The following is a 23,595-nucleotide window of genomic DNA, read 5'->3' as shown; positions in this document are numbered from 1 at the left end:
AACCCAACCGTTGGTTTTCATTGTAAATTAAATTAAAAACCGTTTTAACCTTTAAATTGTATTTAAAAATGTAACCCAATAACGGTTGGGTTTGTCCATATTTGACTCAGACATGAGTTGAAACAACCCAACATATTTGTTTGTAGCTTAGTAACGGTACAATAATTAATTATAACAGCCTATTGTTAATAACTATCACCATACATTATTACAAAGCTTTTTATTTTTGCTGTCATCGTTGTTGAAATCATCACATTGAACTCTGAATGTTTTGTGGTCGCAAACTGTAACACCTGACAATATGCCGTTGTTTTGACCTCTAAAAATACTTTAATTGGCATGTGAACCTGTTCGTATATTTTTTGTAGATTCTATAGGTTTGTTTTTACAGTGTTGGCTATTCAATTATATTTTTGACTTGAATAATTCAGATGTTCATGTGCAATCTATATATTTATCTATAAGCACGTGCTAATTATGTATTCAATTTCAATCTTTTTGTAATTGCCCTCAGCAGCACATGATGTGTGTGTGTGTGTGTGTGTGTGGTGTTGTAGGCGGTTCCGCTGTGACCCAACAGCACCAATAGCATCACACGGAGTTGAGGAGAATGACGCGCGCGGACTCCTCAAGAGGAGCAGGGCTCGTGAACGCGATCAGTGAGAGAAGAGCTCGCGCCGGTCCCGGTCACAGCTCACGCGCGCGGCCCCTGGATTACCGGAGGACCTCACGGTTTCATTCTGTTTCTCTCCGAACAACCGAAGAAACAGGCGTCGTTTCTCTGCTTACTCTACACGTATACAAAAAGAAAAGGCAGTTTACTTTTAGTTTCTATCTCGTCACGGTCCGTGTGCAGCTGAAGTCTGGATCCGCTTCTTCACTTCTTCTGGACTTCGCAACAGGTCCGAGATCAGCTGAGTCGAGATGCTGGACGGAATCAAGATTGAAGATCAGTTCAGGACTGGAGCCGAGTCTCTGGCACTGATGCTCGGTGAGTTTCTCACAGAAACTACTAACAACAACACTTTACTTTACATCGAAGTGTCACACAGTCGTTTCAGAGAGACGTCTGAACTAAAGGAAATATATGGGTGACACTTTACATTTAAAGTCTCATTTGTTAGCATTAAGCTAACATGAACTAACTATTTTAGCACATTGATATTTGTTAACTTTTTTTAGGCTAAGTGCTAAATGTTCAAGTTAGTTCACAGTGCATTAACTAGCATGTTATGTAATGTTAAAAAACACAACTTTGGATTTTAAAAATCTAATAAATGTTGAAATTATCATGACACTCTAAAAAAAATGCTGTTGTATGAACTGTCAAATGTTGAAAAATCCAACCGTTTGTTTAAAATTTTAAATTACATTTTTTTAACCCAACCTTTGGTTTAATTTTTTTAATTACATTTTTTTAACCCAACCGTTAGTTTAATTTTTTTAATTACATTTTTAAACCCAACGGTCGGGTTTGTCCATATTTGACCGTTGAAACAATATTTTAGACTAGAGTGTAGGCCTAAAATGAATAAATGCTGTACAAGTATTGTTCATTGTTAATGTTAACTAATATGTTAAGAAATTAAACCTAATTTTAAAGTGTTACCAAAATATTCTTAAATACCAATTAGCAACATTTTTGTGCACCTTTTCACGTTTTTACAGCGCTTTTCCATTGGCTACAATTAAAAACGATAGACATAGGCTACTAGATATGTTTGCATAATCAACTAGTTAACTATAGTGGCTATAACAATAACGAGCTGTAATAAAGAGCTGCTCAAAATAATTAAATATTACATGTTCGTCATAGAAGTATAGCTACTATATTGCAAATGGCTACTAATATAAAATGTATTTTTTTAACCTTTAATCAGCTTGTTTTTGATATTGCACCTAAAAACAACTGATTTCATATCAATTGGAAACATGGATCATGCTTCTTATATGGATAAAGGTTTTTTTTTGTAAACAAAAAAACAAATAAACAGTTATATTAAATGAGAGTGCAGAAAATATAACACACATGTTTGAGGTTAATGTTGCAACGACAGTCAGTCAGAATTACCAGTAATAATGTTTTGCCAGATAACATCGAAATTAACTGGTTCTATTACACATTTTACATTCTGTAAAAACATCGGTCAATTTGGCATAATATAGCCTATTTTAATATGTTTAATTTATCTAAATAGCTTACAATTCCGTAGGCCTATAGGCGCTATTAAATGAAATGTCTGTATGAAGGTCATACAGACATTTCATACTAAATGATTATTTCATAATATTCATACTATGAACCTGATTAGCCTTTATACATTAAAGTAGGCCTTCTTTTTTACGATTTTGAACTGCACTATTTAGTCTCGAGATGTTATTATGGAAACAATATTTTTTTAGTAAAGCGAGTTCCTAATGTGGCATTTGTGAGTGTGTGATGTATATTGCTCGTGCGTTGCAGGTTCAGACTGCGCGCATCCGAGTGTGTGTGAAGGATGTCACAGACCCATCTCTGACCGCTTCCTCCTGCGCGTGAACGACTGCTCGTGGCACGAGGAGTGTGTGCAGTGCTCGGTGTGTCAGCAGCCTCTCACCATGAGCTGCTACTCCAGAGACCAGAAACTCTACTGCAAACACGACTACCAACAGTAAGAGCTCGTTCATTCATCCCATGGCATGTAGAGCTTGTGTCTTCTGGCGCGCGACGTTTTCTCTAAAGGAGCGTCGCGATATCAGTTCGCGCGCGCGTGTGTGTTCATAAAGGGAATATTTCGAAGCGATTATTTATTATTTTTGTTTTAATCAAACATGTTTTTTCACATGGCTATATCATCAATTATTTATATTTCGATATTATCAATTTAATTGTTTTTTGGCAAATAATGACAACGGCTATAATAACAAGATAGGCATACCCTAGCCTACTTATTGTTGTTATTATCAAGTTGTTATTATTGTTATTATTAGGGCCTATTATATCTGTGCAGATATTGTAAAAGCAAATAGGCTACTTAAATCATAAAATATAGATTCATAGGCTAATTTGAACGTTAAAGCACAGTAAAGAAATACATCGAACTAAACGTGAGAATTGGGCCACGATAATTATAATACAATAAACTCGAATAAATGGATAATAATCTTGTTCTTATTGCCGTTGACGTGTTCACTCATAAATCACAGAGCTTGTCGTGAATGGTTATTATACTCGCCTGCTCTTTATGATTGTAAAACAGGTTCTTTTGACTTTTGTCCAATTCCTTTTTAAAGAACTCTTCTTCAATCATCGCGACATTGTCGCGTTCAGTCTGACGTCACGCTTCTCGTTCAGTTTTACAGCAAGCAGTTTAAAAAAAATATTTTAACTATTTCTGTGTCTTCATGTGTTTATTTAATGTGGTTTAATAATTAAAGTTTTTACCATTGAGGCCTATTTATTATTGCTTTTTAATGATATAGCTTATGATAGTTTTAATAGCCTAAACGTTTAGTTTCTTTTAAATTCTTTTTAATAGTGTCAAATAGATAGATAGATAGATAGATAGATAGATAGATAGATAGATAGATAGATAGATAGATAGATAGATAGATAGATAGATAGATAGATCGATTTACTCTAGACAAAGTTTACACAGAGATAGTTGTAACACAATTGGAGAATTATATGTATTTGTATATTTCTCTTATTAGGCTAAATTACACACTTTGAATTTTATAGCATAAACTTTATATTTACGCTCCAGTCAACACACTATGTATCAGACCCCCAACTGTGTGAAGTGGCTTTAATTGCATGTTATTTGTCTCTTTCAAAGTAGTATTTATAAAGCAGTGATGAGGTACTTAGTGCTCTTAATTCACACCCGGCACTGCTTTTTATGGCTCTCTTTTAAGAGAGATTAACAAGCAAAGCCACAGAACGCAGAACACACTCACACACACTCACACACCTCCATGTTTAACTCGCTCTAATTGACAGACACGCTTGTAATGAGTCGAACAGTAAATCTCACTTATAGAGATGTCTCTGGATTAACTCATCCAGTCTGCCGTGAATAATAATAATGATAATAAATCACATTGTTTATGTTGTCGCGTTAGGTTTTTTAAGTGATAAAACAAGAGTATTTGGACTCTCCGTGGTGGTCAAATGTTAGTTGAACGTTCATATTGTGAAGTGTTTGATTTGAGTGAGTGTTTTGTGTGTGTTATACTGTCCACAGCACTGCAGATGCACATATATTTGAGGGTATAGACAGTGATGAATGATTTTCAAATGAGGAAACATCCTCAGAATATCACTCTACACATGCATGGTATGTTGTAAAAGTCGGAGGGAACATTTTCAATGTTATGTTATATGGAGAGATATATGGATATTTCTGGTTGAATTTGTGCTATTCTGTGAATTTCACATGTCTATCTTATCGAGCATTTAATTGTGATCGCTGGAATGTGCTGTTTCGTGTTGATTTCACACTCGGCTCATGACATGATAAGGCATGCTCAAACTTATAATTTAAAAGCATATTTTGTTTCTATAATATGTCCAAGATCATAGCGTTTCTGGATCTAGTCAGCGCTGCTGATTCTATAGAAGCTTCTTTTCAGTAAAGCATGGAAATCCAGTATATTTAAGGACAATATGCTCTTTTTGCCCCAAAATGTATTATAATTTGTGTACTTTTGATTCCTTTGTGGGTTTTTGGCATGTTGCTATTGTACTGCATACATATAAATGTTGAAATATTGGTGTGTGTGTGTATATATATATATATATATATATATATATAGCCTATATATTATGTGTGTGTGTGTGTGTATGTGTGTTTATCTAAAATATCCTGATTGATTACAAATATAATATAATGTAGAATATGTATAACATAATCATATTTATATGATTTTGATTGGGCAATATGGTGATAAAGTAGTATGCTTTATTTCAATTTATTATAATTTCTATACATTTGATTTCTTTGTGGGTTTGTTGCATGTTTTCTGTAAAACGTTTTATTGATATTGGGATTGCGATATTCTGTTTTTGTACTAGAAATGCTCAAAAGAGCAAGTTTTCCATAAAGTCTGACATGGCAGAAACCCAAACCCAAAGAGGCCATAAACAGTGTAATAGCCGTCTGTATATGAGAGAGAAAATATCTGCCACTTTACAACCACTGGTGGACCCTTAGGAAACATAGACACAAACACAAGGTTTCTTTCTGAAGCTCTTTAATGGCTTTGACTGCCATGCTCAGTGTTGGAGTGTGGATGTTGTGGGTCAGGTCTAGCTGTAGTGTTTTGCTCTGAGATACAGAGAGCAGGAGTTCCTGAGATCCTGAACCCTGATCTTCCTAACGCAACTCTCTCCTCTTTCTATGTTTGGATTCTGATGCACAGAGAAATATCTCCGATTACAGGAACAACAAACATGCGTATTAGCCCTTCAGAAATGATGTGGGAATTAGACGTTTGCTTCTCTATAGTCTGTTCCATCATTGCCCCCTAAAACTGTTTGTTCACTTGAGTCACAATTTAAAAACTCAATGTCATTGTGTTAACAAAGTATCAAACACATGCATATAACTTCACTTTTCTTCATTTTTGCCCAATTACTTTTAATAAGCTGGCGTGGCAGTGTTTTATTTTAAGTGGATAGATGTAGGGTTCAGGAACCTGTTGGCATTTACTTTTTTATTGCAATGACATTCTTTAATCGTGTCTTAAGTGTCCAGAGGGCTGGATTTCAGTGACATAATCTAGAAATATTAATGCATGCAATTAAAATGATATAATCTGATTTGGTACAGGATATTTGATATGTTCAAAATCATATTATATTTGTGACATTTTGTGTTTACAGGCAGATTCGTGTTGTTATACTTGACAAATATTGACATGATGCCAGCTGTTCAATGAAAAGCTCTTTAAATATTGGAGAAAACACAATGCTATTTTGAGCATTCAATTCAGAAGGTGTAAAAACTAATCTAGACAATTCTCATAATGTGTTAAAGAAATATTATACACCAGATAAATACTGTATTTTAATATGATCCGTATTGTCTTTATGATTATCCAAACGGTTGTACAAGCGTTTTATTGATTGAGTAAATGCAGATATGACTTGATGCAGGGTGATAACAGATCAATATAAATTGAATAATGTCATGTTTTTAGGATTATGCTTTTCTACCACGTATGCCTTATTCTTTTAAGCTCTTTATAGAGGAACAGGTCATTTGGGGAGAGTAGAGGCTAATGCACGAGCAACAGGAAAAAAACTAAATATATTTTCGGAGCAGATAAACTGAAATGGCCTGGCAAAATCTGTTAAGGAACAATAACTAAACAACGCATGATTCTGCAGGATCCTATAAATGGGATAATAGATGTGTCTGACTCTGAGCTGAGGGTGTGTTTTCTCCTCTGGGTCATCGCGTGTGTGTGAGATCGTTCACTCTGCACACTGTGGCCTCCTTTGAGAGAGAGTGTGAAATACACACACACACACACACACACACACACACACACACACACACACACACACACACACACACACACACACACACACACACACACACACACACACACACACACACACACACACACACACACACACACACACACACACACACACAGTTGGGTTTCCATGTTTCATGGGGACTTTCCATGATAGACAATAATGATTTTTATACTGTACAAACTGTATATTCTGTCATCTAACCCTATATAGAAAAGTTTCTGAATTTTTATATTTTCAAGAAACATCACTTAGTATGATTTATAAGATGTTAAGACACATACACACACACACACACCCTTTCTTTCTTTCTTTCTTTCTTTCTTTCTTTCTTTCTTTCTTTCTTTCTTTCTTTCTTTCTTTCTTTCTTTCTTTCTTTCTTTCTTTCTTTCTTTCTTTCTTTCTTTCTTTCTTTCTTTCTTTCTTTCTTTCTTTCTTTCTTTCTTTCTTTCTTTCTTTCTTTCTTTCTTTCTTTCTTTCTTTCTTTCTTTCTTGTTAGGTTGACAATCACTCAGATGCAGTATTTTTTACATTTACATACAAATTCATATTATATTTATTAATTTATACAGTTGTTATATTTTTATTTTTGTATAACTTATTATTTATATTTTATCTATATCCCATGGCTAACTAAAACACTTTAATATATATATATACACTCACCGGCCACTTTATTAGGTACACCTGTCCAACTGCTCGTTAACACTTAATTTCTAAGCAGCCAATCACATGGCGGCTCATTTAGGCATGTAGACATGGTCAAGACAATCTCCTGCAGTTCAAACCGAGCATCAGTATGGGGAAGAAAGTTGATTTGAGTGACTTTGAACGTGGCATGATTGTTGGTGCCAGAAGGGCTGGTCTGAGTATTTCAGAAACTGCTAATCTACTGGGATTTTCACGCACAACCATCTCTAGGGTTTACAGAGAATGGTCCGAAAAAGAAAAAACATCCAGTGAGCGGCAGTTCTGTGGGCGGAAATGCCTTGTTGATGCCAGAGGTCAGAGGAGAATGGCCAGACTGGTTCGAGCTGATAGAAGGGCAACAGTGACTGAAATAACCACTCGTTACAACCGAGGTATGCAGCAAAGCATTTGTGAAGCCACAACACGCACAACCTTGAGGCGGATGGGCTACAACAGCAGAAGACTCCACCGGGTACCACTCATCTCCACTACAAATAGGAAAAAGAGGCTACAATTTGCAAGAGCTCACCAAAATTGAACAGTTGAAGACTGGAAAAATGTTGCCTGGTCTGATGAGTCTCGATTTCTGTTGAGACATTCAGATGTTAGAGTCAGAATTTGGCGTAAACAGAATGAGAACATGGATCCATCATGCCTTGTTACCACTGTGCAGGCTGGTGGTGGTGGTGTAATGGTGTGGAGGATGTTTTCCTGGCACACTTTAGGCCCCTTAGTGCCAATTGGGCATCGTTTAAATGCCACGGCCTACCTGAGCATTGTTTCTGACCATGTCCATCCCTTTATGGCCACCATGTACCCATCCTCTGATGGCTACTTCCACCATGTCACAAAGCTCATTGTCATGTTCAAGAAACCAATTTGAAATGATTAGAGTTCACTGTACTAAAATGGCCTCCACAGTCACCAGATCTCAACCCAATAGAGCATCTTTGGGATGTGGTGGAACGGGAGATTCGCATCATGGATGTGCAGCCGACAAATCTGCGGCAACTGTGTGATGCCATCATGTCAATATGGACCAAACTCCCTGAGGAATGCTTCCAGCACCTTGTTGAATCTATGCCACGAAGAATTGAGGCAGTTCTGAAGGCAAAAGGGGGTCCAACCCGTTACTAGCATGGGGTACCAAATAAAGTGGCCGGTGAGTGTATATATAGCATAGCATATAATATAATTGTCCCCTTAGGTTGAATGTGAGTCTCTGATTATTGATGTTAGATTTGTATTTTTCATATGGCTCTATATCATTGTGATTTACATATTTTCCCAATAATCTGGCTGATGTTTGTGATCTGTCAGTACTAGTGCTGGTTGTAGACTGATGTGCATTTAGAGCCAGATTTCATCAACTAAAAAGGACTGATGTTCTGATGTTTCCCTTGTTTTCTCTTGTAAATGATTTGTGGATATTACCAGTGGCTGGATGATTCTGTACTTGGGATTATTTGGTGTTCTGGAAGTTCTCTCTCTGAGCTGGTGTGTGTCTCTCGGCCTGTGTGGTTTTCTGGTCTGGAATGCCTGTTGAAACATCACCTCTCGGCTCTTCTGTCACCCGGCTGTGAGGAGAGGTTGTCACGGCTCTGTTAAGTGCTGTGTACCTGCAGGCCTACTCTCGCACCCCCGTCCCACATTCTGCCCGCGCCTGAGGAGCGGGGCGCAGTTTTCTCCTTCACGGAGGAGAGAAAGACTCTCAGGAACATGTGAGAGTCCACAGACATGCAGAAACACACGCCATCTCAATGTGGCACGTCTCACACCGGCACATTCCCCATGATGCCGCAGTGCACAGAGACCTATAGCATTTGCAACCCATTTTTACCACTTCCATGAGATCTCTTTAATATATACACTCACCGGCCACTTTATTAGGTACCCCATGCTAGTAACGGGTTGGACCCCCTTTTGCCTTCAGAACTGCCTCAATTCTTCGTGGCATAGATTCAACAAGGTGCTGGAAGCATTCCTCAGGGAGTTTGGTCCATATTGACATGATGGCATCACACAGTTGCCGCAGATTTGTCGGCTGCACATCCATGATGCGAATCTCCCGTTCCACCACATCCCAAAGATGCTCTATTGGGTTGAGATCTGGTGACTGTGGAGGCCATTTTAGTACAGTGAACTCATTGTCATGTTCAAGAAACCAATTTGAAATGATTAGAGCTTTGTGACATGGTGGAAGTAGCCATCAGAGGATGGGTACATGGTGGCCATAAAGGGATGGACATGGTCAGAAACAATGCTTCAGGCATTTAAACGATGCCCAATTGGCACTAAGGGGCCTAAAGTGTGCCAGGAAAACATCCCCCACACCATTACACCACCACCACCAGCCTGCACAGTGGTAACAAGGCATGATGGTTCCATGTTCTCATTCTGTTTACGCCAAATTCTGACTCTAACATCTGAATGTCTCAACAGAAATCGAGACTCATCAGACCAGGCAACATTTTTCCAGTCTTCAACTGTTCAATTTTGGTGAGCTCTTGCAAATTGTAGCCTCTTTTTCCTATTTGTAGTGGAGATGAGTGGTACCCGGTGGAGTCTTCTGCTGTTGTAGCCCATCCGCCTCAAGGTTGTGCGTGTTGTGGCTTCACAAATGCTTTGCTGCATACCTCGGTTGTAACGAGTGGTTATTTCAGTCACTGTTGCCCTTCTATCAGCTCGAACCAGTCTGGCCATTCTCCTCTGACCTCTGGCATCAACAAGGCATTTCCGCCCACAGAACTGCCGCTCGCTGGATGTTTTTTCTTTTTCGGACCATTCTCTGTAAACCCTAGAGATGGTTGTGCGTGAAAATCCCAGTAGATTAGCAGTTTCTGAAATACTCAGACCAGCCCTTCTGGCACCAACAATCATGCCACGTTCAAAGTCACTCAAATCAACTTTCTTCCCCATACTGATGCTTGGTTTGAACTGCAGGAGATTGTCTTGACCATGTCTACATGCCTAAATGCACTGAGTTGCCGCCATGTGATTGGCTGCTTAGAAATTAAGTGTTAACGAGCAGTTGGACAGGTGTACCTAATAAAGTGGCCGGTGAGTGTATATATATATATATATATACACATATATACAGTGCTGGATAGATTACTTGCAAATTGTTGTCCGTTATTGATTACAAATTACAAAGTAACTTAGTCTAGATAACTAATTTTAGGTAATGTATTCTGACTAGATTACATTAATATAATAAAAAAAAACACAGAGATGATCATGAAAGAACTGCAGGGGTTTGATGAAAAGTTAATTAATTAAATTATAAAAATATAAAAATAAAATGAATAATTTTTTTGGGGAAAATTAAGGAAAAAATAATAATTACTGAGCATCAATAAATTATGAATAATTTATTACCATTGTGTGAATAATATATAATCATGTAATCCATAAAAAAGTTACTGTAATCCGATCTAATTACAGGTAGCCTACACGTTTTTTTTTGCAATCTGATTATGTAGTCCAGATTGCCACCTATATTTATGCAATTAATATATAGAAATTAACATAAATATAATAAATAAATATATACACATGTGTAGATACTGAATATATAGGCTATGTGTGTGTGTGTGTGTATATATATATATATACACACACACATTTTTGATAATTGGAGGACTATATATATAAGAATTAAGTCAATTATTAATTACCTAACTTTTAAATTCAAAATAGAATCAAACATTTCTGATCAAATTCTCCCAAGATAGTCCGAGCTGCTATTATCCACGTTCATTTAATACCTTTTATGTCTCTTTCGTGTCTTTTTTTTTTACTATTGAAACATCTATGACAGAGTTGACGTATCAGAGGACTCGAGTTCTGAAAGAGCGACATTTGAGCAATACCTTTTCCTCGCAGGCCCCCGATTCCCGACGCACCACCCAGATTCCCTCTGTCTTTCTCGTGGTCTCTTCTTCCTATAATGGGATTAGCAGTATGACCCCCGCGTTTCCGCCCGGCTGTAGAGTTGAGCTCCACACTTTTATCACTGACTGTGACACTGAGCTCCCCTGTCGCTTTGTGCCCACCGGAAGCCTGTTCCCTAATCCACTTATTCGTGTGGAGAATGAAGGAAAAGAATGAGAGGATGGAACAATATGGGATGGAAGAGGAGGGACTCTGGAAAAGACCCCTGCGACTCTGTTCTTAAACCGCATCAGAGAACATGAGATCGATATTATGAGGCTTTAGACGCACACATGTGTGTTTAAGTTGCCTTTTGTTTTTCTGCACTGGCCACAGATTTGTTTTGCATAATGAGCTCTGAACGCTATAATGGAAAGTTGTCCCCAGCAAACGATTTGCCACATAGTTTTATAGTTGCTGCATGGTTTTATGTCTCTTGTATTGCTCTGTGCTCACTTTGTGCTTGCATTATGAAATAATTTCCACATTTTTTTATTTAACAATTTTGTTTGTTTATTTAACACATTTATATAATATTTATTTATTTATTTATTTATTTGTTTGTTTTAACTCATTTAGTTAGTTAGTTAGTAGTCATGCAAGTCTGGGTCCTGATCACCCTTTATTTATTTGTTTAACTTTTTTGTTTATTTATGTAACTTTTTTATATAACATTTTATTAGTTAGCTAGTTAGTTAGTTCGTTAGTTAGTTAGTTAGTTAGTTAGTTAGTTAGTTAGAAGCCAAGCAAGTCTGGGTCATGATCACCCTTTATTTATTTATTTAACTTTTTTATATAACATTTTATTAGTTAGTAGTTAGTTAGTTAGTTAGTTAGTTAGTTAGTTAATACGTTAGTTAGTTAGTTAGTTAGTTAGGTAGTTAGTTATTTAGTTAGTTAGTTAGAAGCCAAGCAAGTCTGGGTCATGATCACCCTTTATTTATTTATTTAACTTTTTTGTTTATTTATTTAACTTTTTTATAACATTTTATTAGTTAGTTAGTTAGTTAGTTAGTTAGAAGCCAAGCAAGTCTGGGTCATGATCACCCTTTTATTTATTTAGTTATTTATTTAACTATGGTTGTTAATTTAACATTTTTATATAACATTTATTAGTTAGTTAGTAGCTATAAGTCTGGGTCCTGGTCACCCCTTTATTTATTTATTTAACAATTATGTTTAACATTTTATGTAATATTTATTAATTTATTTTATTTATTAATTTACTTCATTAGTTAGTAGCCATACAACTAATCAGTTGTCAGGATTCTGATCACCCTTTATTTATTTATGTATTTATTTAACTAACTATTTTGTTTATTTATTTAACATTTTTATATAACATTTGTTAGTTTTAGTTAGTTAGTTAGTTAGTTAGTTAGTTAGTTAGTTAAGCCAAGCAAGTCTGGGTCCTGGTCACCCTTTATTTATTTATTTATTTATTTATTTATTTATTTAACAATTATGTTTGTTTAACATTTTATGTAATATTTATTTATTTAATGATTTTATTTATTTATTTACTTCATTAGTTAGTAGCCATTCAAGTCAGGGTTCTGGTCACCTTTTATTTATTTATTTATTTATTTATTTAACATGTCTGTATAATATTTACTTACTTCATTAGATAGTTGCCATACAGGGTTATTCTGACCACCATTATTTTGAGATAATCGTGCAATCCGTTACATGTTGTTCTACGACTTATACTGTACATATTGTGCATTGTTGTAAACACCATATTTCACCATCTAAAGATTACCAAGGCTTTACAAAAGCCTCTGAAAACAGTTTAAAACAAACACTGAGAGATGTTTTAGTAGTGCATAAAAGATTTTGTCACATGCACTTGCTAAAAAAAAAAAAATGTATGACTAAGAAATTTCAGATGCTTCACCATGTGAGTTTTATTAAGAATATTGGTATTCATTGGTACAGTTTAATCAACCAGAACCTGTTTTAGGCCTATACATTATCGGTCGTAAGATGCATCTCGGTGTTGCTTTGCTGTCCTCCTGTCCTAGAAAATCGATCTCAGAGAAGTTGCATTCCAGCATCCACTGTCCTTTATTAGCTCAGCCAACTGTTGTTGGTCGTCTGTTAAACAGATGGAGTGAGGCGAAACTCATTATCTCCAGGTCAGGTGCACAACAGCCTGTTTCCACCTCCAGTGGGTCAGAACTAATGTAGGGGTGACAGGTGGTCTGCAGGACGCCGATCTGGACCACATTCCTGTACACCTCAACCGTCCCGTCTCACAACAGACGAGATTTTCATCATGACAGAACAATATCAGGCCTGGTTTTCACCAAGCGGCAACCTTCCTGTCTCTCTCTTGAATCCGACACGGAAGTGACTTAAACTGTAATTCATCGACTGGCCACTAGAGACAGGCTTCAAAAGAGAGTCAATCCCATAGACCCCAATGTTAAAATGCCCAACTTTACAGCAGAAAAAAACATTTTTACAGCCTGGTGTAAAAAGTGGTTTTGGTCTATATAGCTAATTATGCCCTTCATGACAACTGTGAGGGGGGTAATTTTTTTTATAACTCATCCGTTTAAATTATATTAAGCCTTAAAGTTCTGCATAATTAAGGGCGTGGCCACTTGAGTGACAGGTGGATTGCCGCTGATGTCACTACTAGCCGTTTGTCTGCTGTCTGTTAGCGTCACGTCACCTCAGCTAATCCGCCTCTTTGCCCATTTTCGGTTATCCGGGAGTGACGCGCTACCAAGATGGCGACGGCCAGCTCCGCCCACTTTGGAAACCTACGGGTGACGTCACGGACACTACGTCCATATTTTTTTTACAGTATATGGTTTTCACGAGTCTGTCCCACCAAAGTGCAGCAGTATATTGACCTGTTTCAGTAACGTGATGTTTCCCGCTCATCAGACCATAATTAGCCAAATTATCATACACTATAGTGTTCAAAAGTTTGGGGTCGGTAAAATGTTGGAATGTTTTTGAAAGAAGCCTCTTCTGTTCAGCAAGGCTGCATTATTTGATCAAAAATACAGTAAAAATTGTAATATTGTGAAATATTATTACAATTCAAAAGATCTGTATTCTATGTGAATATATTGTAAAATGTAATTTATTCCTGTGATCAAAGCTGGATTTTCAGCATCATTACTCCAGTCTTCAGTGTCACATGATCCTTCAGAAATCACTCTAATATGATGATTTGCTGCTCAAGAAACATTATATTTTATTGGAAACCATAATACATGGTTTTTCAAGATTATTTGATGAATATAACAGCATTTATAATAAATATTTTGTAAGATTATAAATGTCTTTATTATATAACAAACCAAACTTTTTCAGGGGTGAATCAAATCCAATGATCAACGTTTACTCTGTGTATATGTTTTTGTATTCATCGCCATTACTTTGTTTTATTGATGTTCACAAAATATAGTGGATGAATGGAAGACATTGTGTGACTGAAACAAATGAATACATTTAAATTAGGGCTGTCAGTTAAATGCGTTATTAACGGCGTTAACGCAAACCCATTTTAATGGCGTTAATTTTTTTATCGTGCGATTAACGGTCTTTTTGGCCTAGCAAACTTTGTAGTTTTTTTCACATGTTTTTGCTACAGGACGTGGCGCTGCATTATGAGACCTATTCATTTCAATGGCTTGCGCCGCACGAGGACGTTTTGTTGCTTCGTCGACCAAAGCGCAAGCGGATCTAGCTAGACCGGAAACAAAACAACAGGCACGCCGCACACACTTGTTTGGGCTTGCGAGCCGGCCAAATTGTAGGTTAACGTTAAGTTTTGAGTGGATGACGAGCGTGAGACGCCAAAATGGATGCCACTTTGGTTCCATTGACAAGACCAAAGTGATCTGTGTGTTTTGTCGTTGTGAACTGAGCTATCATCATCGCTGCACGTCCAGTCTGAAATACCACTTGATGATGGCCAAGCACACACACACACACACACACACACACACACACAGCTGATGCGAATTCTCCGCCCCCTCGTCAACATCAGGACCTCGTCAGGATTTCTTTCACCCTTTTATTGATGGACAGTGTTACATTGTGTGAGAGATTATTTGCTCCAAGTGAGAATGTTAGTGTGAAATTGAACACCGTATATGCCAATGTTGTTTTCAATAAAAAAACATTTGCACAAAGCAAGCCGATCCACTTTTCCATGTTGATAAGAGCATTAAAATGAGAAAAAAGAATGGGACAAAAAGAAAACGAGACATTTAGAATAGATAAAAATGGGCGATTAATCGCGATTAAATATTTGAATCGTTTGACAGCACTAATTTAAATATTTGAAGAACATTTTTGTTATACTACCACTTACACGTCCACTGCCTTAAACCTTTCAACCTTTAATACGCCTCTTATGTGGGTGGTAACCAGGTTATAGTCAAAAATGATCGGCTTTTATCTGATTTGAATATTCTGATGTAAGGAAAGGTAAAGAGTTCGTTCTCCAATCAGTGGGAATATCTTAAGCCGTTTAAAAACAAGTCTTTTATGCCTTCTGTTTAAACTCTCCATAACTCTCCTGCAAATGAGGAGGCAAGCAGGGGCGTCACGTTGTAAAAACCAAGAGCTCAGTTTTATTGGAAACCGCGAGATCTGCTGTGCTCCCTGTCTATCAAAGGGATCAGGGCCGTGCATCCGGGTGTAAATCCAGGATCCCGGGCACAGCGGGCCACCAAGACCTCGAAACATGCGTCAGCTCCTGTGAGTTTGTGGAGACGAGTGAGTAAACCGCAGCCGTTGAAGCTGCAAAAACAACACTCGGTGGGAAGTGCTCTCCGGATTGTGTTTCATGCCTCCCGTGCAAAGACCCACGCAATACTTTCCTCTCCTCCCTCGCGCCGACGCTCCTTCAGCTCAAGGTGATTTGTAATCTGGTTTTCCTGACCCTGAAGGAGCTTCAAACAGAACAATCTTGGCCGGGGTAGGAGGGTTTGGGATGCTTGGAGGTGATGACAGCCGGCAGTGTGCCGAACTTTAAACTTCTCCATCGACACTCCGCACACCTTAAAGTCCTATTTGTACTCTATTTAATTTAGTTTCTGTCTTGGTGAAAGAGATATTGGAAATATGCCATTGGAGCATATTGTTCCTACTTTTTTTGTCACAGAATATGTTGTTTAATTCACTATACACTCTAAAAAAAGAAAGGTTATTCATTGGAATTGATGGTTCTGTGAAGAACCGTTACCTTCATTGAACCTTTGCATTCCACTAAAGGTTCTTTATAGTGGAAAAAGGTTGTTTGGCATATTAAAATGTTCTTCACACTGAGAAAAAATGGTTCTTTTAAAGACCGCATGTGGTGAAAATCTAGCTTTTAATGTTGTCTATGTGGTGTTTTTAATGTTTTAAGACAAACCATGTGCAAATTCATGTGCAAGTCAACACCATTGCGGAGTATTTTCTCTTTAAAACTGCAGTGAACCAAAGACAGTCTCAAAAACACGGTTTGAAATCGCTGGTGTTTCTGACGTCACAAACTGTAACCATGTAACCAATCAGATCAACATGTGATCGCCAACAATTGGATCTCTGAGCTGAGTGAGTGAGTGGAGGCGGGGCTCATTTGCATATTCATAGAACTGCGTATACTAAATGAGGCAAGGGTGTAGAATTACATTTCAAGCTATTTTATGGCATATATCCTATGGCAAGGAAAAAACGTTTAAATATGTAATTTTGGTGATCAAAGATGAGTTTTACATAATAGGGATACAATTATTGACTACAAGGGGACTTTAAGAATGTTCTCTGAAAGGTTATTTGGGGAACCAAAAAGGGTTCTTCTATGGCATTGCTGTGAAAACTCCTTCCTTTTAAGAGTGTAAATTAATTTGAACTGTTTTTCAGATGTTTCCTCTGAGAAAAAGAGCTCAGTGATCTCATACATGTCTCTCCTAGAGTTCCAGAACAATGTCTCAAACTGTGCGAGATTTCAGTTTGAACTTAAAAATGTCTAATTTGTGTTTCTCATTTCTCATTCAGTCCATTTTAGGAGCAACATCTGAGATAAACCACTAAATGCCCATTCAAAGAAACTGGTGCATGTGTGTGTTAACTTCTAGGCCACAGCTCCATTGTAATCAAGATGGTTTTTTCTTCATTTACAAGATTCTCAAATCTAGTTTCACATTACAAAATGTTATTTAACAACATTTTTTCAAAGAATTAAATATCTTTAATCCAAAGTCCAGTTTCCATTTTAAATACCCTGCATCTCCATTTGTGTTTCTGTACACTACTGTTTAAAAGTTTGGGGTCAGTATAATACAAAAAATAATAAAATCAAACTTTATTTTGGAAGGGATTCATTCAATTGGAAAAAAAGCAACAGTAAAGCCATTTATAATTATGTTCTTTTGAGCTTTCTATTCACCAAAGAATCCTGGAAATCCGTAAAAACAGGAATAAATGACATTTTAACATATATTAAAATAGAAAACAGTTATATGAAAGCTTAATGATGTTTCACAATATATCTGTTGTACTGTTTTTTTGTGACAAAATAAAGGCAGCCTTGATGAGCAGAAGAGCTGAAGCTGACTCTTTTGAACAGTAGTGTACATGGTGTAAGCTGAATATACTAAAAGACTGTGTTAGGCACCAGGACTAAGTGATCTGAGACTAGCGTGAGATCGGTGGGCTTATCATCTCTTTGTATGCTGTGATTCACCGTCATGCTCCATGACTGCTGTTGCACAAGCTTCCAGGGTAAATCTTGTTGATTTAGGATCTCTTGGCACACTCTCCTCCTGTTCTCCGTGACCTTACAACACCTCGCAGTCAGTGTGAGGGGTTTGCCTGGTACCGATGACCAGCTCAAAGTAGGGCATGTCTTCCCCCTCAGCGGCCCAGAAATAGCCTGTAACTTCCCTCTGCTAAATGTGAAGGTTGTGCGTCAAAACTGATACATGCAATCGAAAGTGAGTGGACTTTTCTGACACCAGCCCACTCCTGAGTAAACCTCTTTAACCATCGCTACAGAACGCTTTAAAGGTGTGGACAGGATAATGTGACTTCACTAAAGGGTTCAGGGTGCGTTAGAATCAGTATTATGCTGAAATGGACACAATCCTCCTTATTCATAGACACTTTACATGCAATTGTATCTTAAAATCAGGTGTGTCAAGCTAGTATGAGATGATATGCTAAAATGTTCTGCTAAGGATGCTGAGTTTATTTGACTTTTAAGGGCATTTGAATACAGTCAATGTCCTGAAAGACATGGTTAGATGCTAGAAGAGAAATTGGCTACAATTGAAGTGCACCATTCAGAACTGAATTAAAAATTCAATTCCATTCATTTGAAATTGTATTGATGTAGTCAATTTGAATTTGAATGTAAGGAAGAAGACTTGCAATTGAAATTCAAAGAAATTCATGACTATTTTACTCGCAATTGCTGTCGTGCGGCAAACATGATGACAGTGTTTTAGACCATGCGATTTTGAGTGCGACGCAAAACAGAGTAGCGGGATATTTTGCTAATAAAATGATAGCGCGATAACTTTATTATGTCTGCTCTCTCTGTATCACCTTGTGAACTTTTAGTATGTTTTGCGCATGTTTCACTGGATGAGCATTTTTTGTAAAACGCTGTTGTGGACGGAGCGTTTTGAAACGAAAACACCTTGTAGACTTAAGGCCTGTTCACACCAAGAACGAATCAAAAACGAACTTTAGCTGGACCATAACTTTATTCTAGAGCTGCTGTAAAGCCAAAACAATCTCCGTTACTTTAATTTCCTATTATTATAGCTTCTTTGAAACAATCTATATTGTTAAAAGCGCTACATAAATGAAGGTGACTTGAACGGACCTCTAGCCTTAGTGATGATACACATAAACCAAGGGTTTTCCTAATTTAAGGGGGTTTCTTGCAGAAGCTTTCCAGCTCATAAAGTCTTCCTCCCCTAAGGCCGTGACTCTTCCCTCCTCAAAGAAACCCATCGCTCTTCAGCCGTGGTGTTGTATCTGCTCGTCCCCAAACCCTGCTGGCAGAGGTCACCCGGGCTCTCCGCCGGCCACGGGCCCTGCCCGGGTTTGTCTCTGCTCGGTAGTGGGTCCAGGCTGGAGGTCCGAGAGAAGAAAGCAAGGCAGACTCTTAGCTCGTAACCCGAGCCCCGTTCTAGCCTTCTGCTCCCAGCAGGGGCTTCAGCCTCGCGCTGGATGGAGGAGATGATCGGAGACCTGCCACTGTGCGTGGCGCCTGTGTGATGCTCGGGGGCTGATCTCGGGTCTGTGCGGCACATGGTTCGGGTCAGTTCCTTCCCACTATCTGAACCAGCAGCATCCACATCAAAGCATCTTTAGTTAGGTCATCATCACATGCAGCTCTAGGTATGAAGACAGCCTTGTCATAACGTGATCACTACATGCAAAAGCAATTTTTTCATTTGGCTTGTTTTTATTATAGTGTAGTGACTAGTGGAATGAAAACATCCAAAATACCCTTTTATGTGTTTGATTTTATTGCACTTTATCTATTTGTGTCTGTAGATTCACATTATAATACATATCTTTAAAGGCGGTCATTTTTTCTTTTTCTTTTTTCCCTCCAGAATCACCACTTCAGCAGCTTTACATACACCAAACTTTACAGTTTTAAATCTAAATTCTGAAGATCAGTAATTATTCCATAAAAAATAATTGTCCATTTAGATTTTATGGTCACTTTTTAAAGGGGTAGTTCACCTAAAAAAAAAAAAAAACTGTTATCATCCTTTGATATCATCAACTCAATTCAAATTCATATTCATATTCATATATGATGTTATCATCAATTCCAATTTTTTTTTTTTTTTTTTTTTTTTTTTTGCTCTTTAATTTCTGAAAACCCTGGCACTCAAAAGCACTTCTAAAAAGACTATTGCAAACCAGCTAATGTTTCCAGGCTTCAGTAATTGTCTACACATCAGCGATCATGCTGTTGATTCACTACACAACACTGATCCTCTTTTCCGACTGAATAAACACCACAGCTTTGACAGTGCGGTTGAACTTTGCTCCCCAAGACGGATAATTCAATTTCCTTTTGTTATTGTTTTTATGCTGATACAATATCCAGTTGCTTCCTTGTCTTGTGTCTCTCAAAAATATTTTCCTTTGACCTTACTGTAGTTTATAGCCTCCGCCCCTCGTGGTGTCTGTTCCAGATTTATGCTATAAATCGTAGTGTGTTTGACATGCGTACATTTTTTAATTTTTGCTTTCGTTTTTAGTTTTAATTAAGTTTTAGTTTGCTATCAATGACTGTACAAAGTCATCCTACGCACGTAAAACCCGTTAAGAACTTGTTCTGGCTGTATTTAAAAAAGAAAATGAAATAAGAAAATGTAGCTTAGATAAGATAATACTTGCTTTGTTTATTTATTTATTTTAATGACTACTAAGCACATTTCCCCCCAAAATGCAATAGTTTTTAATACTGCAATGCCTTCAGTTGTTTTCACATAAAAAATAAAATAAAATAAAAATTCTTAATAATTTGTTACATTTATAAAGCGCATTTCTAGATACTCAAATCTCCTCAACCACCACCAATGTGCAGCTCCACCCGGATGATGCGACGGCAGCCATATTGGGCCAGAACGCCCGACACACACCAGCTTACTGGTGGAGAGGAGACAGAGATGAAGCCAGTCAGTATATGAGGATGATTAGGAGCCCATGATGGACAGAGGCCAATGGGCAAATTTGGCCAGGATGCCAGGGTTACACTCCTACTCTTTTTCCGAAGGACATCCTGGTATTTTTTTAATGACCACAGAGAGTCAGGACCTCGCTTTAACGTCTCATCCGACGGTGCTCTTTTGGCGCTTTTCCACTGCATGGTACGGTACGGCTCACACGGGTCGCTTCAGCTCGCTTTAAATGGTACCACCTCTGTTGAGGTTCCAAGCGCACCGTACCGATACTAAAATGTGACGTGAAAACACTGCAGATCGCTGATTGGTCAGACAGAATCGTCACTACCCGCGTCATTGTATTTGCGAGACATCAAACCCGCTAGATTTAAATAGCCAGTAACAGCCACCGCTGTAGCACCTGTTTTAAAACTACTTGCTTGAAGAAAAAAGAAAGAAAGAAAACTTCCAAAAAAGAAATGGCTGAATCGTGGTCAGTGGACGAAGTGCAGACGTTCCTCTCGTACGGATAAACTATAACGATCAGTCTATAATCCCACTCACTTTGAAGCGGTACTAACTGCAGTGGAAAAGCAAACCGAGCTAAAGCGAACCGAGCCGTGCCGAGTCGAGTCGTACCACGCAGTGGAAAAGCGAAGCGAGCCTTACTGTGCCGAGCCGAACCGTACTGAGCCGTATTAGCAGTGGAAAAGCGAAGCGTGCCGAATCGTACTGAGCCGTCCTTTTAGGCAAGTCATGCCACTCGGCCGCCATCTTGGCAACGCCTCCGGGCAGCTATTTCGGTCTAACAAGACCAGGCTCCTATCTAAATGAATGGGCAGAGAGTCAGAACTGCAGTTTCACTGGTCACCGGGACATAAAAACTGCATAGAAACAGCAGTAAAATATGATAAAAATCGCTGAAAAAGTTTTATGACTTTCCCCCAAAATAAGGTTTAAAACGCCTTTTTCCCCACAGGTTATACGTTTACTACGCATGCGCAAGGGTTCTCTCCCTCGGTCGTGCGCGCGCTACACAGTTTGAAGCACAGTATGTGCGAGCTCTAGATTCTGGGAGATTTGAACTAATTTGCAGGCATCATCAGGGAGCCGCTATCAATCTGCGGGAGACTTCTGATGTCTGATATTTACACAACTCACACATACACTGCATATCAAATCTGCCGCCTTTTCAAACAGTAACGTATTTTCCGCTGTCGCAAACCTCAACTGTGCGGATGCATCAGTGGAACCAGACGATAGGCTTAAATGTTTCCCGGCTTGACTGTTAAAAGCAGACGATTGGCTTTCCAGCGGGAGGGGCGGGGCATGTGCATACAACTGCCATCTTTGGCGTTACGGGTTTTCCCTATATAGTTGTATTAAGGATTGATGAAGTGGCATGTCTCTATATAAATAGTCTCTGGCCGTACTAGCAGTGGAAAAGCGAAGCGTGCCGAACCGTGCCATGCAGTGAGAAAGCGCCATTAGACAGTAGTCTCCCCATCACTACACTGGGGCGTTAGGACCCACACAGACCACAGGGTGAGCGCCCCCTGCTGGCCTCACTAACACCTCTTCCAGCAGGAACCTGGTTTTCTCAGGAGTCTCCCATCCAGGCACTGACCAGCTCAGCCCTGCTTAGCTTCAGTGGGCGACCAGTCTTGGGCTACAGGGTGATATGGCTGCTGGCCGCATTAATGTTGATTCTCATTTGCATTTGATTCTCATTACTGTAATTCCCCAACTTTTACTGCTTTACAGTAAGAAAAATTACTTTAATACAATGATTTGATACATTTTTAAAATAAATTAATACATTTATTTATTTATTTATTTTCATGACTATTAAGCATATTCATACATGAATAAGCACATATATACATCAATAATTAATACAAATGTTAAAATTAGCATAAAGGCAGTATAGCACATGCAAATAATTATGTATGAATATTTAATAATTTATTTTAAATATCATATTATTTTTCATTTTTATTATATTACTTTTCTGTACGTAAGTCTTGCAGTACAGTAATGAGAATTCACAGAGAAAAATGTTTAATTGTCATAAAAAAATAATGCCACAATGCAAACATTTTAACGGTCCTAAAAATAGTTTTGTGTGTGATAATAAATAGTGTGTGTGTGTCTGTGTTTTTTTGCTGGCCTCACAAGGGTGAGAACAGTGACCGTCCCACAGTGAGACGGGTTATAGAGTTTGAGTGTGACCGCATGATATTTTCTTGCCATGCCACATACCAACCGCAGTGTGTGTCTGCTGAATCACAATTTCAGTCATGCTCGCTCACACTTAGTTTAGCACAAAAGCGGTATATTCCCTGTTCTAAGAGTTTATCATGCATGATCATTGTTATATACAATGAATTATTACCAATGATACTAATCAGAGCCTTCTGCTTGTCACACTGATAATGCCTATTGCATAGATGTTTATTGGAGTCGTTTGGTGGTGTTTCATTTTTTATATGCATTTATTATATATAAATATATAACATAATTGTTGCATGGTTTTGGACTATTATATATATATATATATATATATATATATATATATATATATACATACAGACACAGTATATATATATATATGAAGAGTTCAGATGCAAAAGCCTCTAAGTGCCATTTGAAATTTTCTTCTAGAATGATCATTTTTATCAAGCTTGTATATTTAAGTTCAGTAATTTCACTTAAATGGCAATGAAGATTACCTATTAATTGTCATTTGAGTGAAATTACTGAACTTAAATATACAAGCTTGATAAAAATGAT

General features: G+C 37.8%; 1 protein-coding gene across 1 annotated transcript in view; it reads left to right on the top strand.

The window, feature by feature from the left end:
* Nucleotides 1-554: 554 nt before the first annotated feature.
* The window catches only part of lmx1ba (LIM homeobox transcription factor 1, beta a), a 60,066-nt gene continuing 37,025 nt past the window's right edge, over nucleotides 555-23,595 (top strand). Inside the window, exons 1-2 of the mRNA XM_056244116.1 lie at nucleotides 555-991; nucleotides 2,465-2,651. Coding sequence (XP_056100091.1) covers nucleotides 925-991; nucleotides 2,465-2,651 — 254 coding nt within the window. The 5' untranslated portion in view covers nucleotides 555-924. The remainder of the gene's footprint in view (nucleotides 992-2,464; nucleotides 2,652-23,595) is intronic.

The sequence above is a fragment of the Rhinichthys klamathensis genome, unplaced genomic scaffold, assembly GCF_029890125.1.
Source record: "Rhinichthys klamathensis goyatoka isolate OS25496 unplaced genomic scaffold, OSU_Roscu_1.1 h1tg000911l_1, whole genome shotgun sequence".
Taxonomy (NCBI): Eukaryota; Metazoa; Chordata; class Actinopteri; order Cypriniformes; family Leuciscidae; genus Rhinichthys; species Rhinichthys klamathensis.
This window is presented reverse-complemented; position numbering and strand designations above follow the sequence as displayed.